Source organism: Mustelus asterias, chromosome 20, assembly GCF_964213995.1.
Source record: "Mustelus asterias chromosome 20, sMusAst1.hap1.1, whole genome shotgun sequence".
Lineage (NCBI taxonomy): Eukaryota > Metazoa > Chordata > Chondrichthyes > Carcharhiniformes > Triakidae > Mustelus > Mustelus asterias.
Window position 1 is genome coordinate 80,926,583 of NC_135820.1, and position 22,086 is coordinate 80,948,668.

Sequence of the window (22,086 nt, forward strand, 5' to 3'; positions counted from 1 at the left end):
GCAGCCAGCCATCCTTAAAGCTTCATAATGAGCACTAACTGCAACATGCTTCACTGCGTGCACCAATAGATTGTTTTTATATTGTTTAGATGATGAAGTAGTTTTGTAGAATTTGCTCCCAGTATAGAACTGATATCACTGTGTAAATAAGGGACTGTTTAAATATGGAAGTTTATATGTTGAAAATTAACTAGTTGTCCAATGGCTGATGAGCCAAGAGGTGTATTTGAATTTGAAATTCTTTGCTTTGTTACTTTTTGCTAACCGCAGCAAAATTTTCCAGCATTTGAAATTTTGCCTTGTAGCATGTTGAGTGATATTGTACATCACAGTGGCAGAAAATGTTATCAATTGAGAATTTGAATGTTTATGGGGAGATGGTGGCGTAGCGATATTGTCACTGGACTAGTAATCAGCAGACCTAGATTCGAATCCTGCCATGGCAGATGGTAAAATTTGAACTCTATTTTTAAAAAAATCTGGAATATTAATAAATACCATGAAGCTATTGTCAATTGTAAAAAGCCATCTGGTTCACTAATGGCCTTTATGTCTGGCCCGCATGTGACGATTCCAGATCAACATCAATGTGGTTGACTCTTAAAATGCTCTCCAAAATGGCCTAGCGAGTCACTCAGTTCAAGGGCAATCAGAGATGGGTAATAAATGCTGGCCTGGCCAACTATGCCCACATCCCATGAATAAAGGAAAAGAGAATAGGCATTCGGACATGTGTGGAGTACAGTTGAAAGGTTGCTCCAATACTGACCCAGTTACATAACCCAAATCCTATTACATTGAAATATACATAATAAATAGAAACAGGAGTAGTCCATTCGGCCCATTGAGCCTGCTTGCCATTCATTATGATCATGGCTGATCATCAAATTCAATACCCCCCCCCCCCCCCCCAATTTATTGATTTCTTTAGCCCCAAGAACTATATCTAATTTCTTCTTGAAATCAGACAACTACTTTCTGTGGCAGTGAATTCCACAGATTCACCACTCTGGGTGAATACATTTCTCCTCCCCTCAGTCCTAAAAGGTTTACACCATATCCTCAAGTTTATGACCCCTAGTTCTGGACACCCCCACTGCATTCTTTCTGAATCTACCCTGTCCAATCCTGTTAGAATTAATTTTATAACTTTCAATGAGATCCCCTCTCACTCTTCTAAACTCCAGTGAATATAATTCTCAGGGACTTAGTCATTCCTCAGATGACAGTCCTGCCATCCCAGAAATCAACCTGGTAAACCTTTGCTGCACTTCCACTGCAATGAGAACATCCTTCCCCCGATCAGGAGACCAAAACTGCACACACTGCTCCAGGTGTCAACTCACCAACGCCTTATACAGTTGCAGTAAACTTTAGCTAACCCTAAGTTATATCTCACACTTTGAGAAACAAAACAACAAACAACACGTTGTTTTGTTTCTTAAAGACTTGATTAGCTGTAAGTATTCGCATTCCAACCATTAATCATGTAAATTGAGTTTGTGTCTTTATATGCCCTGTTTGTGAACAGAATTCCCACTCACCTGAAGAAGGGGCTTGGAGCTCCGAAAGCTTGTGTGGCTTTTGCTACCAAGTAAACCTGTTGGACTTTAACCTGGTGTTGTTAAACTTCTTACTTCATTTATCATAACATTGGCTCTCATTGCTTCCCACTTGTGTGCTGCTGACTATTTTATACTCTTGTTGTGATTTTTTTTAAATTTGGCTTTAGACTTGTTGCTACACAGAAAAGGAAGGTTTGATTTTACTCTTTGGAATGTGGGTGATATTGGCAAGATGGCATTTGTTGTTGACCCTCAGTTGCCCTTGAAAAATTGGTGGTTGGCTGCCTTATTGATTCACTACAGTAAAGTTGCTCTACAAAACCAGGAATTTGACCTAGCAACAGTGAAGCTGAGCTGAATCAGATCATTAATATCTGTACTGTTATTAGGATCAACCATTTAGGCTTTTTTGTATTTGGAACAGTTCTGTGCAGAATTTTCCAAATGCGAGATCCCGAGTTTCATGGAAACATAGCTATCAATGTTCGCACCTTCTGAACATCTCAATTCTGCTTGGCTGCACATTAGAGTGTTGGAAAGTTGGCAACAACTATTGTATTTGTGGAGTAAGTTACCACTGTAGCAAACAACATGAGTAGGTTTAAGGGACAATTAGATGAGATCCTGGAGACAGAATTCACGAAGGGATATAGTGATAAAGAAGGTGATCACAAAGGCTTGTTAGGCCTGGTGGATTTTTTTTTTGGTTCTGAATTTTACTCTTGTAGGTCATCAAATTATAATCATAATAGAAGGGAACAAGAAAAAAGATGGGAAATTATAGGCCAATTAGCCTAACCTCAGTTGTTGGCAAAATTCTAGAATCCATCGTTAAGGATGAGATTTCTAAATTCTTGGAAGTGCAGGGTCGGATTAAGACAAGTCAGCATGGATTTAGTAAGGGGAGGCCGTGCCTGACAAACCTGTTAGAGTTCTTTGAAGAGATAACAAATAGGTTAGACCAAGGAGAGCCAATGGATGTTATCTATCTTGACTTCCAAAAGGCCTTTGACAAGGTGCCTCACGGGAGACTGCTGAGTAAAATAAGGGCCCATGGTATTCGAGGCAAGGTACTAACATGGATTGACGATTGGCTGTCAGACAGAAGGCAGAGAGTTGGGATAAAAGGTTCTTTCTCAGAATGGCAACCGGTGACAAGTGGTGTCCCGTAGGGTTCAGTGTTGGGGCCACAGCTGTTCTCTTTATATATTAACGATCTAGATGACGGGAGTGGGAGCATTCTGGCCAAGTTTGCCGATGATACAAAGATAGGTGGAGGGGCAGGTAGTATTGAGGAGGTGGGGAGGCTGCAGAAAGATTTAGACAGTTTAGGAGAGTGGTCCAAGAAGTGGCTGATGAAATTCAACGTGGGCAAGTGCGAGGTCGTACACTTTGGAAAAAAGAATAGAGGCATGGACTATTTTCTAAACGGTGACAAAATTCATAATGCTAAAGTGCAAAGGGACTTGGGAGTCCTAGTCCAGGATTCTCTAAAGGTAAACTTGCAGGTTGAGTCCGTAATTAAGAAAGCAAATGTAATGTTGTCATTTATCTCAAGAGGCTTGGAATACAAAAGCAGGGATGTACTTCTGAGGCTTTATAAAGCACTGGTTAGGCCCCATTTGGAGTACTGTGAGCAATTTTGGGCCCCACACCTCAGGAAGGACATACTGGCACTGGAGCGGGTCCAGCGGAGATTCACACGGATGATCCCAGGAATGGTAGGCCTGACATACGATGAACGTCTGAGGATCGTGGGATTATATTCATTGGAGTTTAGGAGGTTGAGGGGAGATCTGATAGAAACTTACAAGATAATGAACGGCTTAGATAGGATGGACGTAGGGAAGTTGTTTCCATTAACAGGGGAGACTAGGACGCGGGGGCACAGCCTTAGAATAAAAGGGAGTCACTTTAGAACAGAGATGAGGAGAAATTTCTTCAGCCAGAGAGTGGTGGGTCTGTGGAATTCATTGCCACAGAGGGCTGTGGAGGCCGAGACGTTGAGCGTCTTCAAGACAGAAATTGATAAATTCTTGATTTCTCGAGGAATTAAGGGCTATGGGGAGAGAGCGGGTAAATGGAGTTGAAATCAACCATGATTGAATGGTGGAGTGGACTCGATGGGCCGAATGGCCTTACTTCCGCTCCTATGTCTTATGGTCTTATAAATCCTTCCATCCTATGTTTCCAATAATATTCCACTTGGCTAGAGTCCTAACCATTTAGCTAAAGAGAATCTTGGAAAACTTTACTTGTGAAGTGGTATTGGGTGTGGAAATGCTGCAAGCTTCAATATCGGTTTGTTTTAGTGACCGGGTCAAACATGGTGTGATTTTAAATGTTTCTTTAAAACCTTAAGTCATTTGTTGGTGTCTGATTCTTGTCTTTCAGACAGATGTTGAAGTGAGTGGGTTGTGTGGCACTAACGCACCATGTATTCTGAGTGGCGATCTTTGCAACTCGTCATCCAGAGCGACCGAGGTCACATGAGCGTTCTGCACAGCTATCCCAGCAACGTTGGTAAAGATGTGGCTCATGCTGTGGTCCGTCCTCTGGGACAGGGACTGAACAGTTCTTCAACCAGCAATGAAAGCATTCTAAAAACCGACAAAGAGGTGAGGCATTTGAAGATTGATCCATGTGCTGTACTTTAAGATTGAAATAGGTTTTTGAGTAAATATTTTTTATAATGTCCTGACCTGTGCACATTAAAAAGAAAACACATGTTTATATTGTGAATATTATTTTATATACAGCTCTATAGAACCATACGCCAACTTTTTTGAAAGAGCTACCAATTAGTTACACTTGTTTTAATTTTGATTTCCCCCCACATTGTCCTCCAACTTATTTCTTTTTATATGTTTTTATTCAATTCCTTCTTTTAAAGGTGCTGTTAAATTTACTTCCACTGTCTTTTCTGGTATTGCATTCTTGACCATAACTAGCTGCACTAAAAAATTAATTGCTCTTCCTCTTAATTATCTTAGTTCTGGCCACTTGAGCTCCTGGCAAAATGTCTCTAGTTATCCAATTATTTATATCTGGAGCTGATAGCCTAGTGGTATTCTCAATGATTTGGTAATCCAGAGAGCCATGGCAATGCTCTCGAGGCATATACTCGAATCCCACCACAGCAAATGGTGAAACCTGAAGCATTTCCACCACCGCAGCCGTCATGGAGGGTCTGCAGACTCGGACCATCAAACTAGCCAAAATTCTTAGTCCCTGGCGAGCCAGTCCTTCTATGTAGTCGGGTCCGTGTGAAATTTATGGATGACAGCAACTGATCCATTATTCAAAACTTGAAAGGGCCGGTCCATGCGGGAGATGTGCTCGTACTTTTGGAATGAACGAGAAGCAGGAGAATTGCGATAACGGATCAAAAAAACTGATGCCAGCTGAAGCTGCTATCAGAATGGATACGGACACTTTCTCACAAACAGCTTTTTGACAAAATGGGACAATAAACATCTCTAATCTTTTAAGAAAAATCAATGGACGGGTTTTACGGCCTCGCTTCTCCTGAAGCTTTCCATGGGTCCACCCCTCACCTAATCCGATTCCCGTGACAAAGAGACAGTAAAATTCTGGTCCATGTCTATGATGTCTCACTGTGCTTCAGTTATTTTACTGAATTTGATCAAAGGACAGGAAGTTAAAAGCTTTAAAATAAGTTACGGTTGAGTCTTTCCATGGACAGAAGATCAAAGTAGTGGGTTTGGGATTTGAATGTTAAATTAATGCAAATAGTGGTCTGTAAGTTCACTACTGAGAGTAACACCACATGTTCACCTCACGTGAATGATGTGCGGAGCTTCAGTGAGGCAAATGGTTATTTTTTAAAACACCAAACCGTCTTGGCAACTATCACACAAATGCAAATTTCTGGCTTTTTGAGTAGATCAAACATTAAGATTTATTTATTCACAAAATGATGAACTCCACCATTGAGCTAGTAATTGGTCAGATGTCAAAGAACAAAGAAAATTACAGCACAGGAACAGGCCCTTCGGCCCTCCAAGCCTGCACCGACCATGCTACCCGACTTAACTAAAACCCCAAAGAACAAAGAAAATTACAACACAGGAACAGGGATGTCCCGGCTCACTTTGAATGATGTATGTTCTTGACTGGAGGAGCTGAGGTCTCAGTCCCAGCCAAAAACTATGCCCAACATTCGCTTGAAAGAGTTCAGCAAATGAACACCGACTGTACAATCCGACAATGTGTTTTAAAGGTCCATTTTGCTGTGAAAACTAACCCTTGACCTTTACCCTAATTCTTTGACCGCTACCTTAGTACTTGGATAACTTGATATTGTGACCCCCCCCCAACCCTCAGTCCATCCTAGATTATTTAGTTGAAGCCTTTTGCCAACACTCTTCGTCAAATAAAACTTGATCAAATAGAACATAGAAAAAATACAGCGCAAACAGGCCCTTCGGCCCACAAGTTGCGCCGGTCATATCCCTACCTAGGCTTATATATAGGCTTACCTATAACCCTCAATCCTATTAAGTTCCATGTACTCATCCAGAAGTCTCTTAAAAGACCCTATCAAGTTTGCCTCCACCACCACTGACGGCAGCCGATTCCACTCACCCACCACCCTCTGAGTGAAAAACTTACCCCTGACATCTCCCCTGTACCTACCCCCCAGCACCTTAAACCTGTGTCCTCTCGTAGCAGCCATTTCAGCCCTGGGAAAAAGGCTCTGAGAATCCACCCGATCTATACCTCTCAACATCTTGTACACCTCTATCAGGTCACCTCTCATCCTTCGTCTCTCCAAAGAGAAAAGGCTGAGCTCCCTCAACCTATTCTCATAAGGCATGCCAACCAATCCAGGCAACATCCTTGTAAATCTTCTCTGCACCCTTTCAATAATTGCCACATCCCTCCTGTAATGAGGCGACCAGAACTGAGCACAGTACTCCAAGTGGGGTCTGACAAGGGTCTTATAAAGCTGCATCGTTATCTCCCGACTCCTAAACTCAATCCCTCGACTGATGAAGGTCAGCACACCAAACGCCTTCTTAACCACCTCCTCTACCTGCGAGGCCGATTTAAGAGTCCTATGGACCCAGACCCCAAGGTCCTTCTGATCCTCTACACTGCTAAGAGTCTTACCCTTGATATTATACTCCTTCATCCCATTTGACCTGCCAAAATGGGCACTACACATTTATCTGGGTTGAGGTCCATCTGCCACTTCTCTGCCCAGTCTTGCATCCTATCTATGTCACGCTGCAGCTTCTGACATCCCTCCAAACTATCCACAACACCACCAACCTTCGTGTCGTCAGCAGACTTACCAACCCATCCCTCCACTTCCTCATCCAGGTCATTTATGAAAATGGCAAACAGCAAGGGTCCCAGAACAGATGCCTGGGGCACTCCACTGGTGACCGACCTTCATTCAGAAAAAGACCCATCTACAACCACTCTCTGCCTTCTGCAGGCAAGCCAGTTCTGGATCCACAAGGCAACAGCCCCTTGGATCCCATGCCCTCTCACTTTCTCGAGAAGTCTTGCATGGGGGACCTTATCGAACGCCTTGCTGAAGTCCATGTAAACCACATCTACCGCTTTTCCTTCATCAATGTGTTTAGTCACATTTTCAAAGAACTCCACCAGGCTCGTAAGGCACGATTTGCCTTTGACAAAGCCGTGCTGACTACTTTTGAGCATACTAAACTTCTCTAAATGTTCATAAATCCTGTCCCTCAGGATCTTCTCCGTCAACCTACCAACCACTGAGGTTAGACTCACCGCAAATTTGCATTTCTCTTAAGTGTCAAGTCCTAGCTCTTTTAGTCTCTGAGCAACTAATTGCTTGAAACTAGGAATTATTTCTGTGGTCCTCCAGTCAGGTCCCAGAATGGAACCCTGCCTCAATAGACCTTAACTTTTACTTTTTGCTTAGAGATGTGGCTGAACAGAGTCACAGGACTGCCAATTAACTTTCAACAAAAGAACAAAACATTTATTGAACAAGAAAAGATTAACTATGATACACTGTTCCCACTGCACCTTTTTATAGGTATACAAATATTTATAAGGATGACACAAGTTATAAAATATTTTAAATACTCATGTTCTCAGTAAGTACTCAGTCCATGTAAACCAATAGGCGAAATGTGGTCAGACCCACCATACTCTGAAACCAAGTGGCAGGTGCCACCCGATGGAGGGATTAAATGAGAAATCCACATATCTTAGAATCTTCACCCAAATAGTGCTTTCTCTTGGATGTCTTCACCAAGGATCCACTTCCAGGATTTCAATTTTTCCTTTCAGTATTCCTCTGCCTTGGATGGCCACGTGCAAGTTTCCATACAGTCTCTCGGGTATCCAGCTATGTCAACAGAACACTACTGCTTCACATTGTATTAAAATATCAATGTTTGGCTTCCCATTTTGAATCTGGTTCCTGAAATCGTCTCTTTAACTCAGAGCACTTTCTCTGCTTTTTTAATTTAACCCCACCTAACAGGATCTTGTTCTTTGTTCCTTTAACTTAACTGTCTTCCTGAGACATAACTTTCATCCCAGCTCCCTGGTTTATGGACTTTGTTCTTTTGGGAAGTCTGCGCCCTGCAGCTCCCTGGCCCCATCAAGTTTCTTCTGGGTCCAGCTTAAAACTAAACTCTTCCGAACCTCGTGTGGCCTTTGGTTGCCAAGCAACATCATCGTCTTTCTTTAAACCCTGTTTGCTTTCATTGTAAACTCTCATTGCCAAACATGCATCCAAACCAAACTGAAGTCTTTCAAATACAGACCCCCAAAAATTAAACTTGAAGCTGTGCCATATTTGAATACCCACAAATACAAATATAGATTATTTAAAACTACCTCTGTTTTCTGACATTATTACCTGCCATGTGAGGAGATCTAAACTGAGACGCTGTTATAGCCGAGGCCTAAACAAGGTTTTACATGAGTACAAATTAGTATGCTTTGTTTTATAGTGAATTGTCCTGTAAATGCATCCTATTCATTCTAGTTATTGCTTCACAGCTGTGGTCATGAACCTTTAAAGAGTTGTGCAATAGATACCAAGATTTATTTCTTTCTAAACTGACTCTAATTCATTCCCTTGAAGTTGTATGCATGTTCAGCATTTGCACTGCCAATGTGTATAACACTACACTTTTTAAAAATTGAACATAATTTGCTAGATCCTTCAGTGTACCTACTGTAGTAGAATGGCATCATGAAATGTCCTGGCTCTCAAACTCTCAGTTTGCTAACCTGCCCAATATTTATATCTAGATCATTAATGTAAATAGTAGCAGTCCTCACACTGATCTCCCTGGGATTCTGTTGGTAATCCATTTCCAGGCCGACCCAAATCCACCTACAGCCACTTTCTACCTGCAGGCTTTCTTGAGTTTGTGTCTTTATATGCCCTGTTTGCTGTTTATGAGCAGATCTCCCACTCGCCTAACGAAGGAGCAGCGCTCAGAAAGCTAGTGGCGTTTGCTACCAAATAAACCTGTTGGACTTTAACCTGGTGTTGTTAGACTCCTTACTGGGCTTTCTTGGAGTCAGCTATCTATCTCGCACAGTAAATTGCAACCAATACCTGAAGATTGAGTCTTGTAGAGATTCCTCATGCAGTACCTTTATCAAAAGCTGGAGAATCTAGGTTTCCTTTGTCCGATATCTTAGAGACTTCAAAAAAAAGTAAGACAGGACCTCCTTTTTCTGAAGCCATATTGAGTGTTCGTGATGTGCCCTTTTCCACTTTAGTCATGAGGTATTGAGTCCCAAGTGATTGCCTCAGGCTGTTGGGGCTGTAGTTGCTCACGTATGTCTTATCCCTCTTTTTAAAGTTTGCGGCCACATTAGCTTCACTCCAGTATCAGGGAAGAGTTCCAATAACATAAGGAGCTGGCACAGCACCTGTCCCATTTCCTCGAAACCCTCTATGTAAAATACACATCTTATTAAAAATCGTCCATCTGCCTGCTTTAGTCTAATTATTTGCTACCCTCTTTTTGCACTTTGCCTGAAGACCTCACTTGGTCTTAGTGACATAGGAGTTCAGCTAATATACATAGACGTGGTATTCTGCTATCAAGCTCATTGCTAGCACGATGCATTGGAGGCTATCTTTCAGAATTCTGTAGATTCTGGAAAGGTTTCTGCAGACTGGAAAGTAGCAAGTGTTAACCCCGCTGTTTAAGAAGGGAGGGAGAGAACTACAGACCTGTTAGTTTGAAGTCAGTAGTAGGGAAAATGTAAGAATCTGTTATAAAGATTGTGATAACTGGTCATTTGTAAAGTAATGGGAAAATTGGGCTGACTCGATATGGATTTATAATCGGGAAATCATGTTTGACTGACTGGGAGTTTTTTGAGATTGTTACTTGTAGCAGAGATAAAGGAGAACTAATGGAAGCGGATTCCTTGGATTTTCAGAAGGCTTTTGATAAGGTCCCACAAAGGAGGTTAGTAAACAAAATTAGATTGCTTGGGATTAGGTATTGCATAAATAGGCCAGTGGGCTGACGAATGGCAGATGGATTTTAATTTAGACAAATGCGAGGTGATGCATTTTGGTAGATTGAACCAGGGCAGGACTCACTCAGTTAATGGTAGGGCGTTGGGGAGAGTTACAAACAAAGAGATCTAGGGGTACATGTTCATAGCTCCTTGAAAGTGGAGTCACAGGTGGACAGAGTGGTGAAGAAGGCATTCGGCATGCTTGGTTTTATCGGTCAGAACATTGAATACAGGAGTTGGAATGTCTTGATGAAGTTGTACAAGACATTGGTAAGGCCACACTTGGAATACTATGTGCAATTCTGGTCACCCTATTCTAGAAAGGATACTATTAAACTAGAAAGAGTGCAGAAAAGATTTACTAGGATGCTACCAGGACTTGATGCATTAAGTTATAAGGAGAGGCTGGATAGACTGGGACTTTTAGCTCTGGGGCGTAGGAGGCTGAGGGGTGATCTTATGGAGGTCTATAAAATAATGAGGGGCACAGATCAGCTAGATAGTCAATATCTTTTCCCAAAGGTTGGGGAGTCTAAAACTAGAGGGCATAGGTTTAAGGGGAGAGATACAAAAGTGTCCAGAGGGGCAATTTTTTCACACAGAGGGTGGTGAGTGTCTGGAACAAGCTGCCAGAGGTAGTAGTAGAGGCGGGTACAATTTTGTCTTTTAAAAAGCATTTAGATAGTTACAGGGTAAGATGGGTATAGAGGAATATGGGCCAAACGCAGGCAATTGGGATTAGCTTAGGGTTTTTTTTTTAAAAAAAGGGCGGCATGGATAAGTTGGGCTGAAGGCCCTGTTTCTACCCTGTAAACCTCTATGACTCTATGTAATATACAGGTATGGCTTGAGAATTGGATAACAAACAGAAAGCAGAGAGTAGAAATAAACTGGTCATTCTCAGGATGATAGACTGTTACTATTGAGATATTACAAGGATCAGTGCTAGGGCCGCAGCTGTTCACAATCCATTGCAATCTTTTGAATGAGGGGGAATGAAATTTGCTGATACAAAACTAGGTAGTAATGTAAGTTGTGAGGAGGTTGCAAGTATGTTTCGAGTGGACTTGGACAGGCTAACTAGAACATGGCGATAAATGATAGCATTCTATTAACTTTCCTAATTACTTGCTGTACCTGCATATTAAGACTCATGCAGTAGAACACCCAGATCCCTCTGCATCTCGAGAGTTTCAAAAGAATGAGCAGTGATCTCAATGCGAAATACGAAATTCTTACAGGGCCTGACTGCATGGATGTAGATGAGATGTTTCCCCTGGCTGAGAGATGAGAACCATGGGAAGCAATCTCAGACTAAGGGCCAAGCCATTTAGCACTGAGAGAAGAAGTTTCTTCACTCACGAAGGTGGTGAATCTTTGGAATTCTTTACCCCAAAGGATTGTGGAAACCTAATGATTGAGCATGTTTAAAACCAAAATCTATAGAATTCTGGAGATTAATAGCATCAAGGGATAAGGTAATTGTGCAGGAAAGTGGCACTGAGGTAGATGAACATCCATGATTTAATTGAATCAAATGGCCTACTCCTGCTCCTATGTTCCTATTTATTCTGAAATAAATGATAAATGTGTGTGACCTATCTGCTAGGTTTAGTTTACTCACCTTTTATGCAAGCTGTATCCTCTTCTCCCTATAGGCTTTCCAGCAGGAGGAGCTAAACTGGTATAACTTCTCTTCCTGAAGATTCCAGTCAACATAATTCTACTCAATTCAGCAGCTTCACTTCATGAAATACCCCCAAGCAATTGTCACTTCTTAATAGATTCAAATAATTGTCAATTGCAAGTAGCTGCCAGTCATGCACAAAACACTGCAGTTATACATTCCTTTCTTCCGTAAAAACACCAAGTGCCCAACCATGGCCAACAAAAGAAATTAAGAATAGTATGAGATCCAAAGAGGAGTCATATAAAGTTGCTCGAAAAAAGTAGCATGCCCGAGGATTGGGAGCAGTTTAGAATTCAGCAAAGGAAGACAAAGTGGTTAAGAGGGAGAAAATAGAGTATGAGCATAAACTTGCAAGAAACATAAAGGACTATAAAATCTTCTACCAGTATGTAAGAATAAAAAGATTCGTGAAGACAAGTGTAGGTTCCTTACAGTCTGAAACCGGGGAATTTATAATGGAGAACAGGGAAATGGCAGAGCAATTAAACAACTACTTTAGTTCTGTGTTCACAGAAGACTTCACACATAACTTCCCAGAAAAACTAGGGAACCAAGGATCTAGTGAGAAGGAGGAATGGAAGGAAATTAGTATTCATAGAAAATAGTGAAAACCGATAAATCTCCAGGGACTGATAATCTACATCCCAGGGCACTAAAGGAGGTGGTTGTGGAAATAGTGGATGCGTTGGTTGTCATCTTCCAATATTCTGTAGAATCTGGAACAGTTCTGGCAGATTGGAGGGTGGAAAATGTAACCCCGGTATTTAAAAAAGGAGGGAGGGAGGAAACAGGGAGTTACAGACTGGTGAACCTAACATCAGTAGTAGGGAAAATGCTATAATCTATTTTAAGGGATGTGATTACAGGACACTTAAATATCAATTGGATTTGTCAAAGTCAGCATGAATTTATGAAAGGGAAATGTTTGACTAATCCACTGGAGTTTTTGAGGATGGAGTTAACAATAGATGAGGGAGAACCTGTGGGTGCGAAGTATTTCAGTTTTGTTAACGTCCCACTAGAGGTTAGTGTGCCAAAATTAAAGTGTATGGGATTGAGGGTAATATATGGCATGGATTGAGAATCGGTTAGCAGACAAGATGCAGAGAGAATGAATAAATGGATCTTTTTGGAATGGCAGGCAGTGACAAGTGGAGTCCCGCAGGGATCAGTGCTTGGTTCCCGGCTATTCACAATATATATCAATGATTTGGATGAGGGAACCAAATGTAATACTTCCAAGTTTGCTGACCATACAAAATTTGGTGGGAATGTAAATAGTGAGGAGGATGTAAAGAGGCTTCGAGGCAATTTAGGCAAGTTGAGTGAGTGGACAAATATGTGGCAGATGTTGTATACCGTGGGTAAGTGTGAAGTTATTCACTTCAGTTGGAATGGCAAAGTATTATTTCAGTGGTGATAGATTGGGAAATGTTGATGTACCAAGGGACCTGGCTGTGCTTGTACACCAGTCACTGAAAGCTAGCATGCAAGTGCAGCAGCACTTGCTGGGAAGGTAACTGTTAAGTTGTTCTTGATTGCTGGAGTATTTGAGTATAAGAACAAGGATGTCTTATGGCAGCTATACAGAGCCTTGGTGAGGCCACACCTGGAGTATTGTGTGCAGTTTTGGTCTCCTTATCTAAGAAAGGATATACTTGCCAAAGTGGGAGTACAGCAAAGGTTCACCACACAGATTCCTGGGATGGCAGGATTGCTGTTTGAAGAGAGATTTGGCCAACTACGCCTGTATTCACTGGAATTTAGAAGAATGTAAGGGGATCTCATTGAAATGTAGAAAATTCTGACAGTGCTAGACACTGGATGTAGGCATGATGTTTCCCACTGCTGGAAGGTCTAGAACAAGGGGTCACAGTTTCAGGATATGGGCTAGGCTAGTTAGGACTGAGATGAGGACAAATTTATTGACTCGGGAGGGTAGTGAACTTCTGGAATTCTGTACCACAGAAAGCTGTGGAGACCAAGTTACTAAATATAACTAAGAAGGAAATAATTTCCCGACACTCAAGGTATCGAGGGTATAGAGAGAGTGCTGGAGTATGGCGGTGATATTGAAAGGCGGAGCAGGCTCGAAGGGCCGACTCCTGCCCCTAGTTTCTACGTTTTCTAAAACTGAGTGCTTCACGGCTTCCTCAAATTTTGGAAACCCTTGACAGCTTTGGAGTGTCCATATGGCATTTGGCTGGAGGCAGTTCCTGACCACAGCTGTAGTCTTGCTGGCTGATTAGAAACTGACTGCCAGGAGTGACCTTGTGTACCCAGTGGTGTGAGGCTGAATGGAATCATTTGAGTTCTAAATGGTCATTTGAAAAAATGTTTGCGAGCATAGACACTGATTTTGTGCTTTATTCTTCTGGGTAGGTAAAATGGACCATGGAGGTGCTCTGTTATGGACTGACTCTGCCTCTGGATGGGGAAACGGTCAAACTATGTGTGGATGTTTATACTGACTGGATCATGGCTTTGGTGGCTCGCCGTGACTCTATCCCTCAGCCCATTATCAAAGAACCAAATTTATATGTGCAAACTATTCTCAGGCACCTACAGAATTTGTTTGTTCCCCGGTAAGTATCAAAGACTTTGCCTCAGTGGAAATGTAAGACAGGCGGTAGTGGAACACTGTCATTATGCATTCAACCCTATTTTCCTTTCCCTCACCTTCAGTGGAGATGAAATCGGCACAGGATAAATGCCGGATGCTGTTCTACTCTCATCTGTTTTATGCTCTCTGACCAAGACTGAAAGTTTCCACATTTAAATAAGTTCTCTCTGATGTATTGAGATTGTAGTTCCTTTAACTTTTTTTTAAACTTAAGTCACAAAATAGATTGGCATCAATCACAGTAAATACAGATTTCATTGAAGCATTCAAAGAAAACAAACAGCATAATTAGCAGATTATGGAGAAAGATAGAATGGGAAGAATGCCAGGACTGAAATATTCCATAATCTGAATCTTGACCAAGGTTGACTTGTCTTTTGTCAGCATACTTCAATAAGATCTCCATAAAATCCCCATTTTTGTCCCATTTAATATGGCAGCATTTCTTTGCTGCAACATGTTAACCCAGTGGTATATCCATAATAACAGTCCGCAAGGGTTTCATGGGCTTCATGTTGAAAAGCTGAATTGCTGGAGGCTTGAACAACCTCTCTGCTCATATTCCTGGGCAGGGGGTAATATGCGGTTACTGTACAGGGAAAACAATAATGAAACTTAATGTTGTGAAACAAAAAGGATCGAGATTCAATAACAAAATCAGCAATGACTGATGCCAAACTAAATTGAATTGACATGTTGCATTGGTTCATAATGCATTGTTCTTGACTATGTTATTTTTTTAACACAATTTGCTTTCAGATCAGAGTATGCTCATAACCAGATCACACTGTGCCTGCGAGTTCTAGCTGCAGTCCAGAAATTAGCACGTGAATCTGCCAACATGACGAGGGAAACATGGGAAGTACTGTTACTTTTCCTACTGCAGATTAACGACACTCTTTTGGCAGCTCCAACAGTTCCAGGTTAGTAACCCCAATACAGCATAAATTTCTATCACATTTTTAACCTAGTACAACTTTCCAGCGTAATTCACAGAAGTGTCAATCAGACATACGTATTCAAGGAAATATTGGGGAAAGTGACCAAAAGCTTGGTCAAAGAGGGTAGATTTTAAGGAGCATCTTAAAGGAGGAAAGAGAATGGAGAGACAGGTTTATAGAGGGAATTTCAGAGCTTTGGGTCTAGGCACCTGGATGCATGGCCACCAATGTCAGGGCAGTGAAAACAAACAAATTCAAGAGGTCAGAATTAGAGGGGTGCAGCATTCACGGAGGGTTGAGGGGCTGGAGGAGCTAAGAGATGTGGGTAAGTGCAAGATCATAGAGGGCTTTGTAAACAAAGGTAAGAATTTTAATATTGGTGTTGCTGGCTGGGAAAGCTAGTGTTGATCATGGAGCACCGCGGTAATGGATGAAGAGAATTGGTGCTAATTTTTAGGATCCGGTAGCAGAGATTTGGATGAGCTCAGGTTTATGAAAGGTGAGGTCCGTTAACAGTACATTTCAGTCGTCGAGTTTAGCGGTAACAAAGACATTGAGGGTTTGAGCAGCAGATGTGCTGAGGAAGATGCAGTATTTACATACACGTCTCTGGGTCCCAGCAGATAATCTGTGAGGAAGACCCCTTCTATCGGTTCCGCACAGTATTGTGGTCCATAACCTAAACCCAACTGGCAATATTTGTCCCAGAAGTACAAAAATAGCCATTGGAATTAGTGGATCCTGATGGAGTGGATATGGAGTCACAAGTCCAGCTCAAAGTGAAGTAGGGTGCCAAAGTTGTGAAACAGAAAATGCTGGAAATACTCAGCAGATCTTGCAGCATCTGTAGCGAGAGAAACAAAGTTAATGTTTCAGGTCGTGACTTTTCATAGGCTCTGATGAACAGTCACAATCTAAAACATTAGCTCTTCAGATGCAACCTGATGTGCTGATTATTGCCAGCATTTTCTGTTTTTGTTTGATTTCCAGTATTAGAAGTAATTTGCTTTTGCTAAGGTTGTGAAATTAACAGAATTTTCAGCAGTTTACATCTAATAATTACTTTTTAAAAATCTGAAGCACTTTTTTTCTTCCCACAGTAATTAATCCCACAAGTTAAACTTACATAACTACATAGATATTATTTTGAATTCAATTACCTACACGTTTACTTGGAGAACCTCTGCTGCCTTGACTTCTGTGGTGCATAATATTGTGGTCTTGAGCCCATTTTCTGTAAGTGATCACTTGTAGGGTGTTGTGTTTAGTAGGAAATTTGTTCACTGTTCCAGGACATAGAGGTCAATCAAGATGCAGTAAAGGCTGTCTGTCTTTATATTCCTCAGACAAATATTGCTAGGTGGGCATCTTTTGGGGACTACAATACTGTGTGACACAAACAGAGAGTGCCCTTCTCTCAACTTCTTGGATCCAAAAGCTGGAATTGTTGAGGCATCGACAAATCCCAGTTTTAAACCATATGATAAGGACTAGGCATAAAATGGTTCGGCACAGACAAGAAGGGCCAAAAGGCCTGTTTCTGAGCTGTAATTTTCTATGGTTCTATGATAAGAGTCTTCAGAAACAGGGTAGTGAAATTCTGGATCTGAATTGCTGCCAAAATGGATGTTGGACACCAATTTAAATTTTCTAGACGAGAATCAAGATTTTTGTTAGTGAGGTATCACAGAATATGGAATTACGGCAGGTAAACGATTTGAGGTACCGATCAACAGTGATTTGAGAACAGCCAATTGCTATTCCCCTGTTCATCTATTCCCATTATCCTGGACACCCCCTCCATTTCAACATCTCTCCAGTGTTACTAATACAGTTCAAGTGGAGACAACAACATTAATTTTGATGACTCCATCCTTCCCAGAAAATATCCTGATTTTTATTTTTCTGGCTTGATCAGTCAGAGCAGTGATCATTCTCAGCCAGTGAGTGTACTGCATGTGAGCGTTGAAAATGATTTCTTTTACTGACTTTGGAATGCCCCTGAGAGACTTGTTATTAAACCAGGTTATGCAAGGACATACAACTTTAACTAGATTTTAAGCACTATTTAGTCTTGAAAATAAAATCTTAATTCTGTTAGGGTCCTGGATCAGAACGCCAAGGTAGACTGGACCCCAATATTTCTTCGCCCCAGGAGTAATTGCACTGACAGATTTGGGATATTTTATCAAAACTTTTATTCATAACACAGTTTAAGTATAACTCGAATAAAATGAAACAGCTTCACTCTTAACAGTTGAACAATTTCTAACTTATCACTATTTCAGTTCCAAATAAGCAAAATTCTTCTTACAGATTTAAAACCAATTTAATGAATGTAGAAAGCCTTGGCGTTTTCAGAGAGATATAGAGCCTTCAGAAGCCTGCAAAATTCCCCCAACTTCAACCTGAACAGCCAAATGCCAACTTCTTTCTGCAAAGCCTGTTTCTTTCTATGTACCACACACAAACCACAACATCATATGACCCTGTCAATCTCAATCACTCTAATCTGAAATCCCAGGGGAATTTAAGTAAACAAAAGTCCATTAACTCTACTTCACATAACCACTTACAAGATTGAAATTAGTAATTATGCTGCTTCCCCAGCATTTGAGCTGTATTTCTTCCAGATATACTGACTACCTGTTTTTTTTCTAAAAAGCTGAACTTTAAAACATTTTCCTGAAACATGAAAATACACATTATATATACATATCATTTGCACACTTTCGTCACAGTTGCATGGTAACTAATCTGATAGGTTGTTAGAAAACAATGTTGTGCTGCATTTTCTTTCAGAAGAGAGAGACTTTTTTAAAAGTTACTGTAATTGGGGTACATTCTACCTTTGTAGTTATTAATCATTTTGGGGGTGTTCCCCTCCTATCCCCCCAGACAATTACCATGTACTGACCTGACCCCAAATCTTACCCATTTATCTTGTATACTTCTATCTGACTTGTCAAAGTGGCTGGACCTTCAAACCTACCTGGTTTATAACAGCTGGTGCTGTTTAAAAAAAAAAATGGGATGTGGCGTACTTACCTATGGCTCCCCTGGACTCAACAGTAGACCTCGCGAACCCATTGCTACCCAGATCTTGCACGGCCCGAATTGGGATGTTGTGTGAGATAGGAGCAACAAACTAGGAACAGAATTGTAATCAGACTCAATTGCCACTGCGCTGGAAGTTGTGGGCCATAGATCGTTGCAGCGCAGAAGGAGGCCATTCAAGCTATCTAAGTAGTTCCATCCCTTCGTTCCTTCCAAATAACCTTGTAAATATTTCCTTTTCAAGTACATATCCAATGAGACAAATGTATTGTGGCTTTTAAATGTTATGCTAATTTGCTTCGCATTAGGAGGACTAGCAGAAAATCTTGCTGATAAGTTAATTGGTGTACTCTTTGAAGTCTGGTTCCTGGCTTGTACACGATGCTTCCCAACACCACCATATTGGAAGACTGCTCGAGAAATGCTGGCCAACTGGAGGCATCACCCAGCTGTGGTAGAACAGTGGAGTAAAGTCATCTGTGCACTGACCTCCAGGTTAGCATCTATAGACTTGATTTTGCACTCCCTGGCATAACTAATTTGTCAGAAGCTCTATGATTATAACTAACTATTTTAATAAGCTTATTTATGTTTATGTGCTTTCCAAACTTGAAAAACTAACTTTGCATTCATATAGTACCATTAAAATGACGGAAAAAAAGAAAATGCTTGCATTTCTGCAGCACATTTTAATGACCTCAGGATGTCACAAAGGGAAGTGTTTTTGCATTCTAGGCAATGTTGGAAGCAAGGCGGTAAATTTGTACACAGCACATCAGCAATGAGAAGCCTTTTGCTTTAGTTATGTTAGTTGAGGGATAAATATTGGCCAGGGCATTGAGAACTCCCTGTCTTTGAATAAGTTAGGGCTCCAAAAGATGAAAAGGATTGCACCTCTCCCTTGGTACCACACAGGACTGTCTGCTAGGTTTTGTGTTGAAGCTATGGAGTGGAACTTGAATCATGATTTCTGACCCCAAGAGCCACAGTTGACAGAACATCCCAAAGACTGTTCCATATTTCATTTGAGACCTTAAAAGCACAGCGGGTAGAATGAATCGATACAAAAAGAATTCAAGCATGGATCCGCTTCGAGTGTTCGAGAATATAAACCAATCCATTGCACCACAGAGTTCCCTGAATAGAGTTTTATTACACCTTGACTATTTGTTGAATTAAAAATTGTTGCTAGCCAGCCATTTGGAGAAGAGATTTGGAAAATTAAATGTATTAAACTATAGCGAAAGATGATCGCAGGTATACAGAGCAGAGGTAGTGGAGAATGAGGTTACTTCTATGTGTTTGGAGCGGAAGCTGCTGGGCGGGATTTATCGCGCAACCCGCTGCGTGTTTGGTGGTGGAGGCCATTGGCCAGCAGCAAGATCTTCTCATCCAACTGTTGTCGATGCGATTTCCCATTGAACGCACCCCTTACTGCAGTGAAGCCTGTGGCAGGGTGTGTCAGCATGAACAGCCAGAAAGTTCCGGCTACGCTGTTTAATTGTATTCAAATGTTATTTCTCTTTCTGATAGGCTGCTGCGGTTTACCTATGGTCCCTCTTTCCCTCCATTCAAAGTTCCAGATGAAGATGCAATCTTGATTCCAGCAGATATGGATAACGATTGCATTTCACAGACTTGGTTTCGTATTTTGCACATGCTTAGGTGAGAATGTGTAAATTTTTGTGTATGTTTCAGAGCTGTATACATACATGGCCTGCCTTTTAGGTTGCTGATGTAAAATGATAGCTTTTGCAAGGTCACTCATCTTCCTGATTAGATTAAGTGTTTATATCTGGTGAAACCATCACTCTGAATGACTCTGCATTTTTTAAAAAATCATATTGTCATTGGAGCCATTGAAGTTTACAACACCGAAGGAGCACTGTCTGTGTCGGCTCTTTAAAAAATCAAAAACAAGCGCCCTGCTCTTTCCCCGCAGCCCTATACTCATCCTTTGCTTCAAACGTTTATCCACTTTTTCAATCAAAGATCTCTGCTCATCTGTTCACTGTGGCATAGCACATCCTGTGTGTTAAATTGATCCCCATCACTGACTCAATCCCCAATCAGAGGAAATAGTCTTTCTCTATTCACCCTGTCAAATGACACTGAGTTTGGTATAAACAGTAGCTATTATAGCAGATTGGGAAAGTACTTTTGATCTTTGTGGATTATGTTCTTATTCAGAGTTATATAAATGCACCCGTTTTGCTCTGATGAAATTGCATTTTTTCAGAATCCTTTCTGATTTCATTTCAGCAATCCAGTGGATCTGAGTAATCCAGCCATCATAAGCACCACACCAAAATTCCAGGAACAACTTTTGAGTGTCAGTGGGATGGCACAGGAAATGATGCAACATCCATGCCTCAAACAACTGCCACAGATCTTCTTCCGAGCCATGCGTGGTATCAGCTGTCTAGTGGATGCCTTTCTCGGTAACTTGAGTGTTTTTAATGTTCTGCTTTAATACTCATTTTAATCTTTTTTCATTGATATATCTAAGCACCACTCCTCAACTAAAACATTGAGCAAGCATCCTTTTCCTGCAATTGACCGATGTCACCATGAACAGCGTGCGTTGAACTGGAATGTGGAGAAAAGGTTGGGGGAGGAAAGGTTGAGGGAGCTAGGGCTGTTCTCTCTGGAGCGGAGGAGGCTGAGGGGAGACTTAATAGAGGTTTATAAAATGATGAAGGGGATAGATAGAGTGAACGTTCAAAGACTATTTCCTCGGGTGGATGGAGCTATTACAAGGGGGCATAACTATAGGGTTCGTGGTGGGAGATACAGGAAGGATATCAGAGGTAGGTTCTTTACGCAGAGAGTGGTTGGGGTGTGGAATGGACTGCCTGCAGTGATAGTGGAGTCAGACACTTTAGGAACATTTAAGCGGTTATTGGATAGGCACATGGAGCACACCAGGATGATAGGGAGTGGGATAGCTTGATCTTGGTTTCAGATAAAGCTCGGCACAACATCGTGGGCCGAAGGGCCTGTTCTGTGCTGTACTGTTCTATGTTCTATAAAAGAAGGCTGAGAGGAGATTCCATAGAGGTATTCCAGATCATCAGGGATATAGATAGAGTAAATAGTCAGAAACTGTCCCCACTGAAGAGCATGAAAAGCTAGAGGGCACAGATTTAAAATAATTGGCAAAAGGAGTGAAAGTGATGAAATGCCTTTTCAAGCGGAGGGTCGTTGAAGTCTAGAACAAACTTTGGGTGCAGGTTTGATTGAGATATTCAAAGAGGCATATGATTGCTATCCTAAAAGGAAAGAAAAAATGTGCACAGTTACAATCACTGTTTAAAAATAAAGGGTTGTCCATTTAAATCAGAAATTAGGCACAATTTTTTCTCTAAAGGTTAAGTCTTTGGAACTCTCTTCCTGAAAGATGGTGGAAGCAGAGCCTTTGTATATTTTTGAGAATCTTTGAGGTTACTATCAGATCAGCCATTATCTTATTAAATGATGAAGTAGGCTCAAAGGGCCGAATGGACTCCTGCTCATTGTTTGTATGAGACTGTATTCTGGGGCTTTCAGGTCAGTGAGAACATTGGATGTTGAACAAGCCATGAAATTCCTGGTAAAACCATTATTGTCCTGTACTGCAAAAGGGATAGCAAGTGTGGAACAATCATGAGATGTAGACCACATTACCTAGCTAAAGAAGTGAAATGGATCTGA

The 22,086-nt window shown here is 41.3% G+C and overlaps 1 protein-coding gene across 8 annotated transcripts in view; it reads left to right on the forward strand.

Moving 5' to 3' along the window:
• ralgapb (Ral GTPase activating protein non-catalytic subunit beta) overlaps positions 1-22,086 on the forward strand; it is a 125,072-nt gene that overhangs the window by 22,814 nt on the left and 80,172 nt on the right. For 7 of the 8 annotated variants that reach the window (XM_078236954.1, XM_078236956.1, XM_078236957.1 and 4 more), the window contains exons 2-7: positions 3,960-4,183; positions 14,155-14,357; positions 15,155-15,318; positions 18,702-18,888; positions 19,927-20,058; positions 20,656-20,834. In XM_078236954.1, coding sequence (XP_078093080.1) covers positions 4,001-4,183; positions 14,155-14,357; positions 15,155-15,318; positions 18,702-18,888; positions 19,927-20,058; positions 20,656-20,834 — 1,048 coding nt within the window. In that variant the 5' untranslated portion in view covers positions 3,960-4,000. The remainder of the gene's footprint in view (positions 1-3,959; positions 4,184-14,154; positions 14,358-15,154; positions 15,319-18,701; positions 18,889-19,926; positions 20,059-20,655; positions 20,835-22,086) is intronic. The other variant, XM_078236955.1, reaches the window with a different exon arrangement.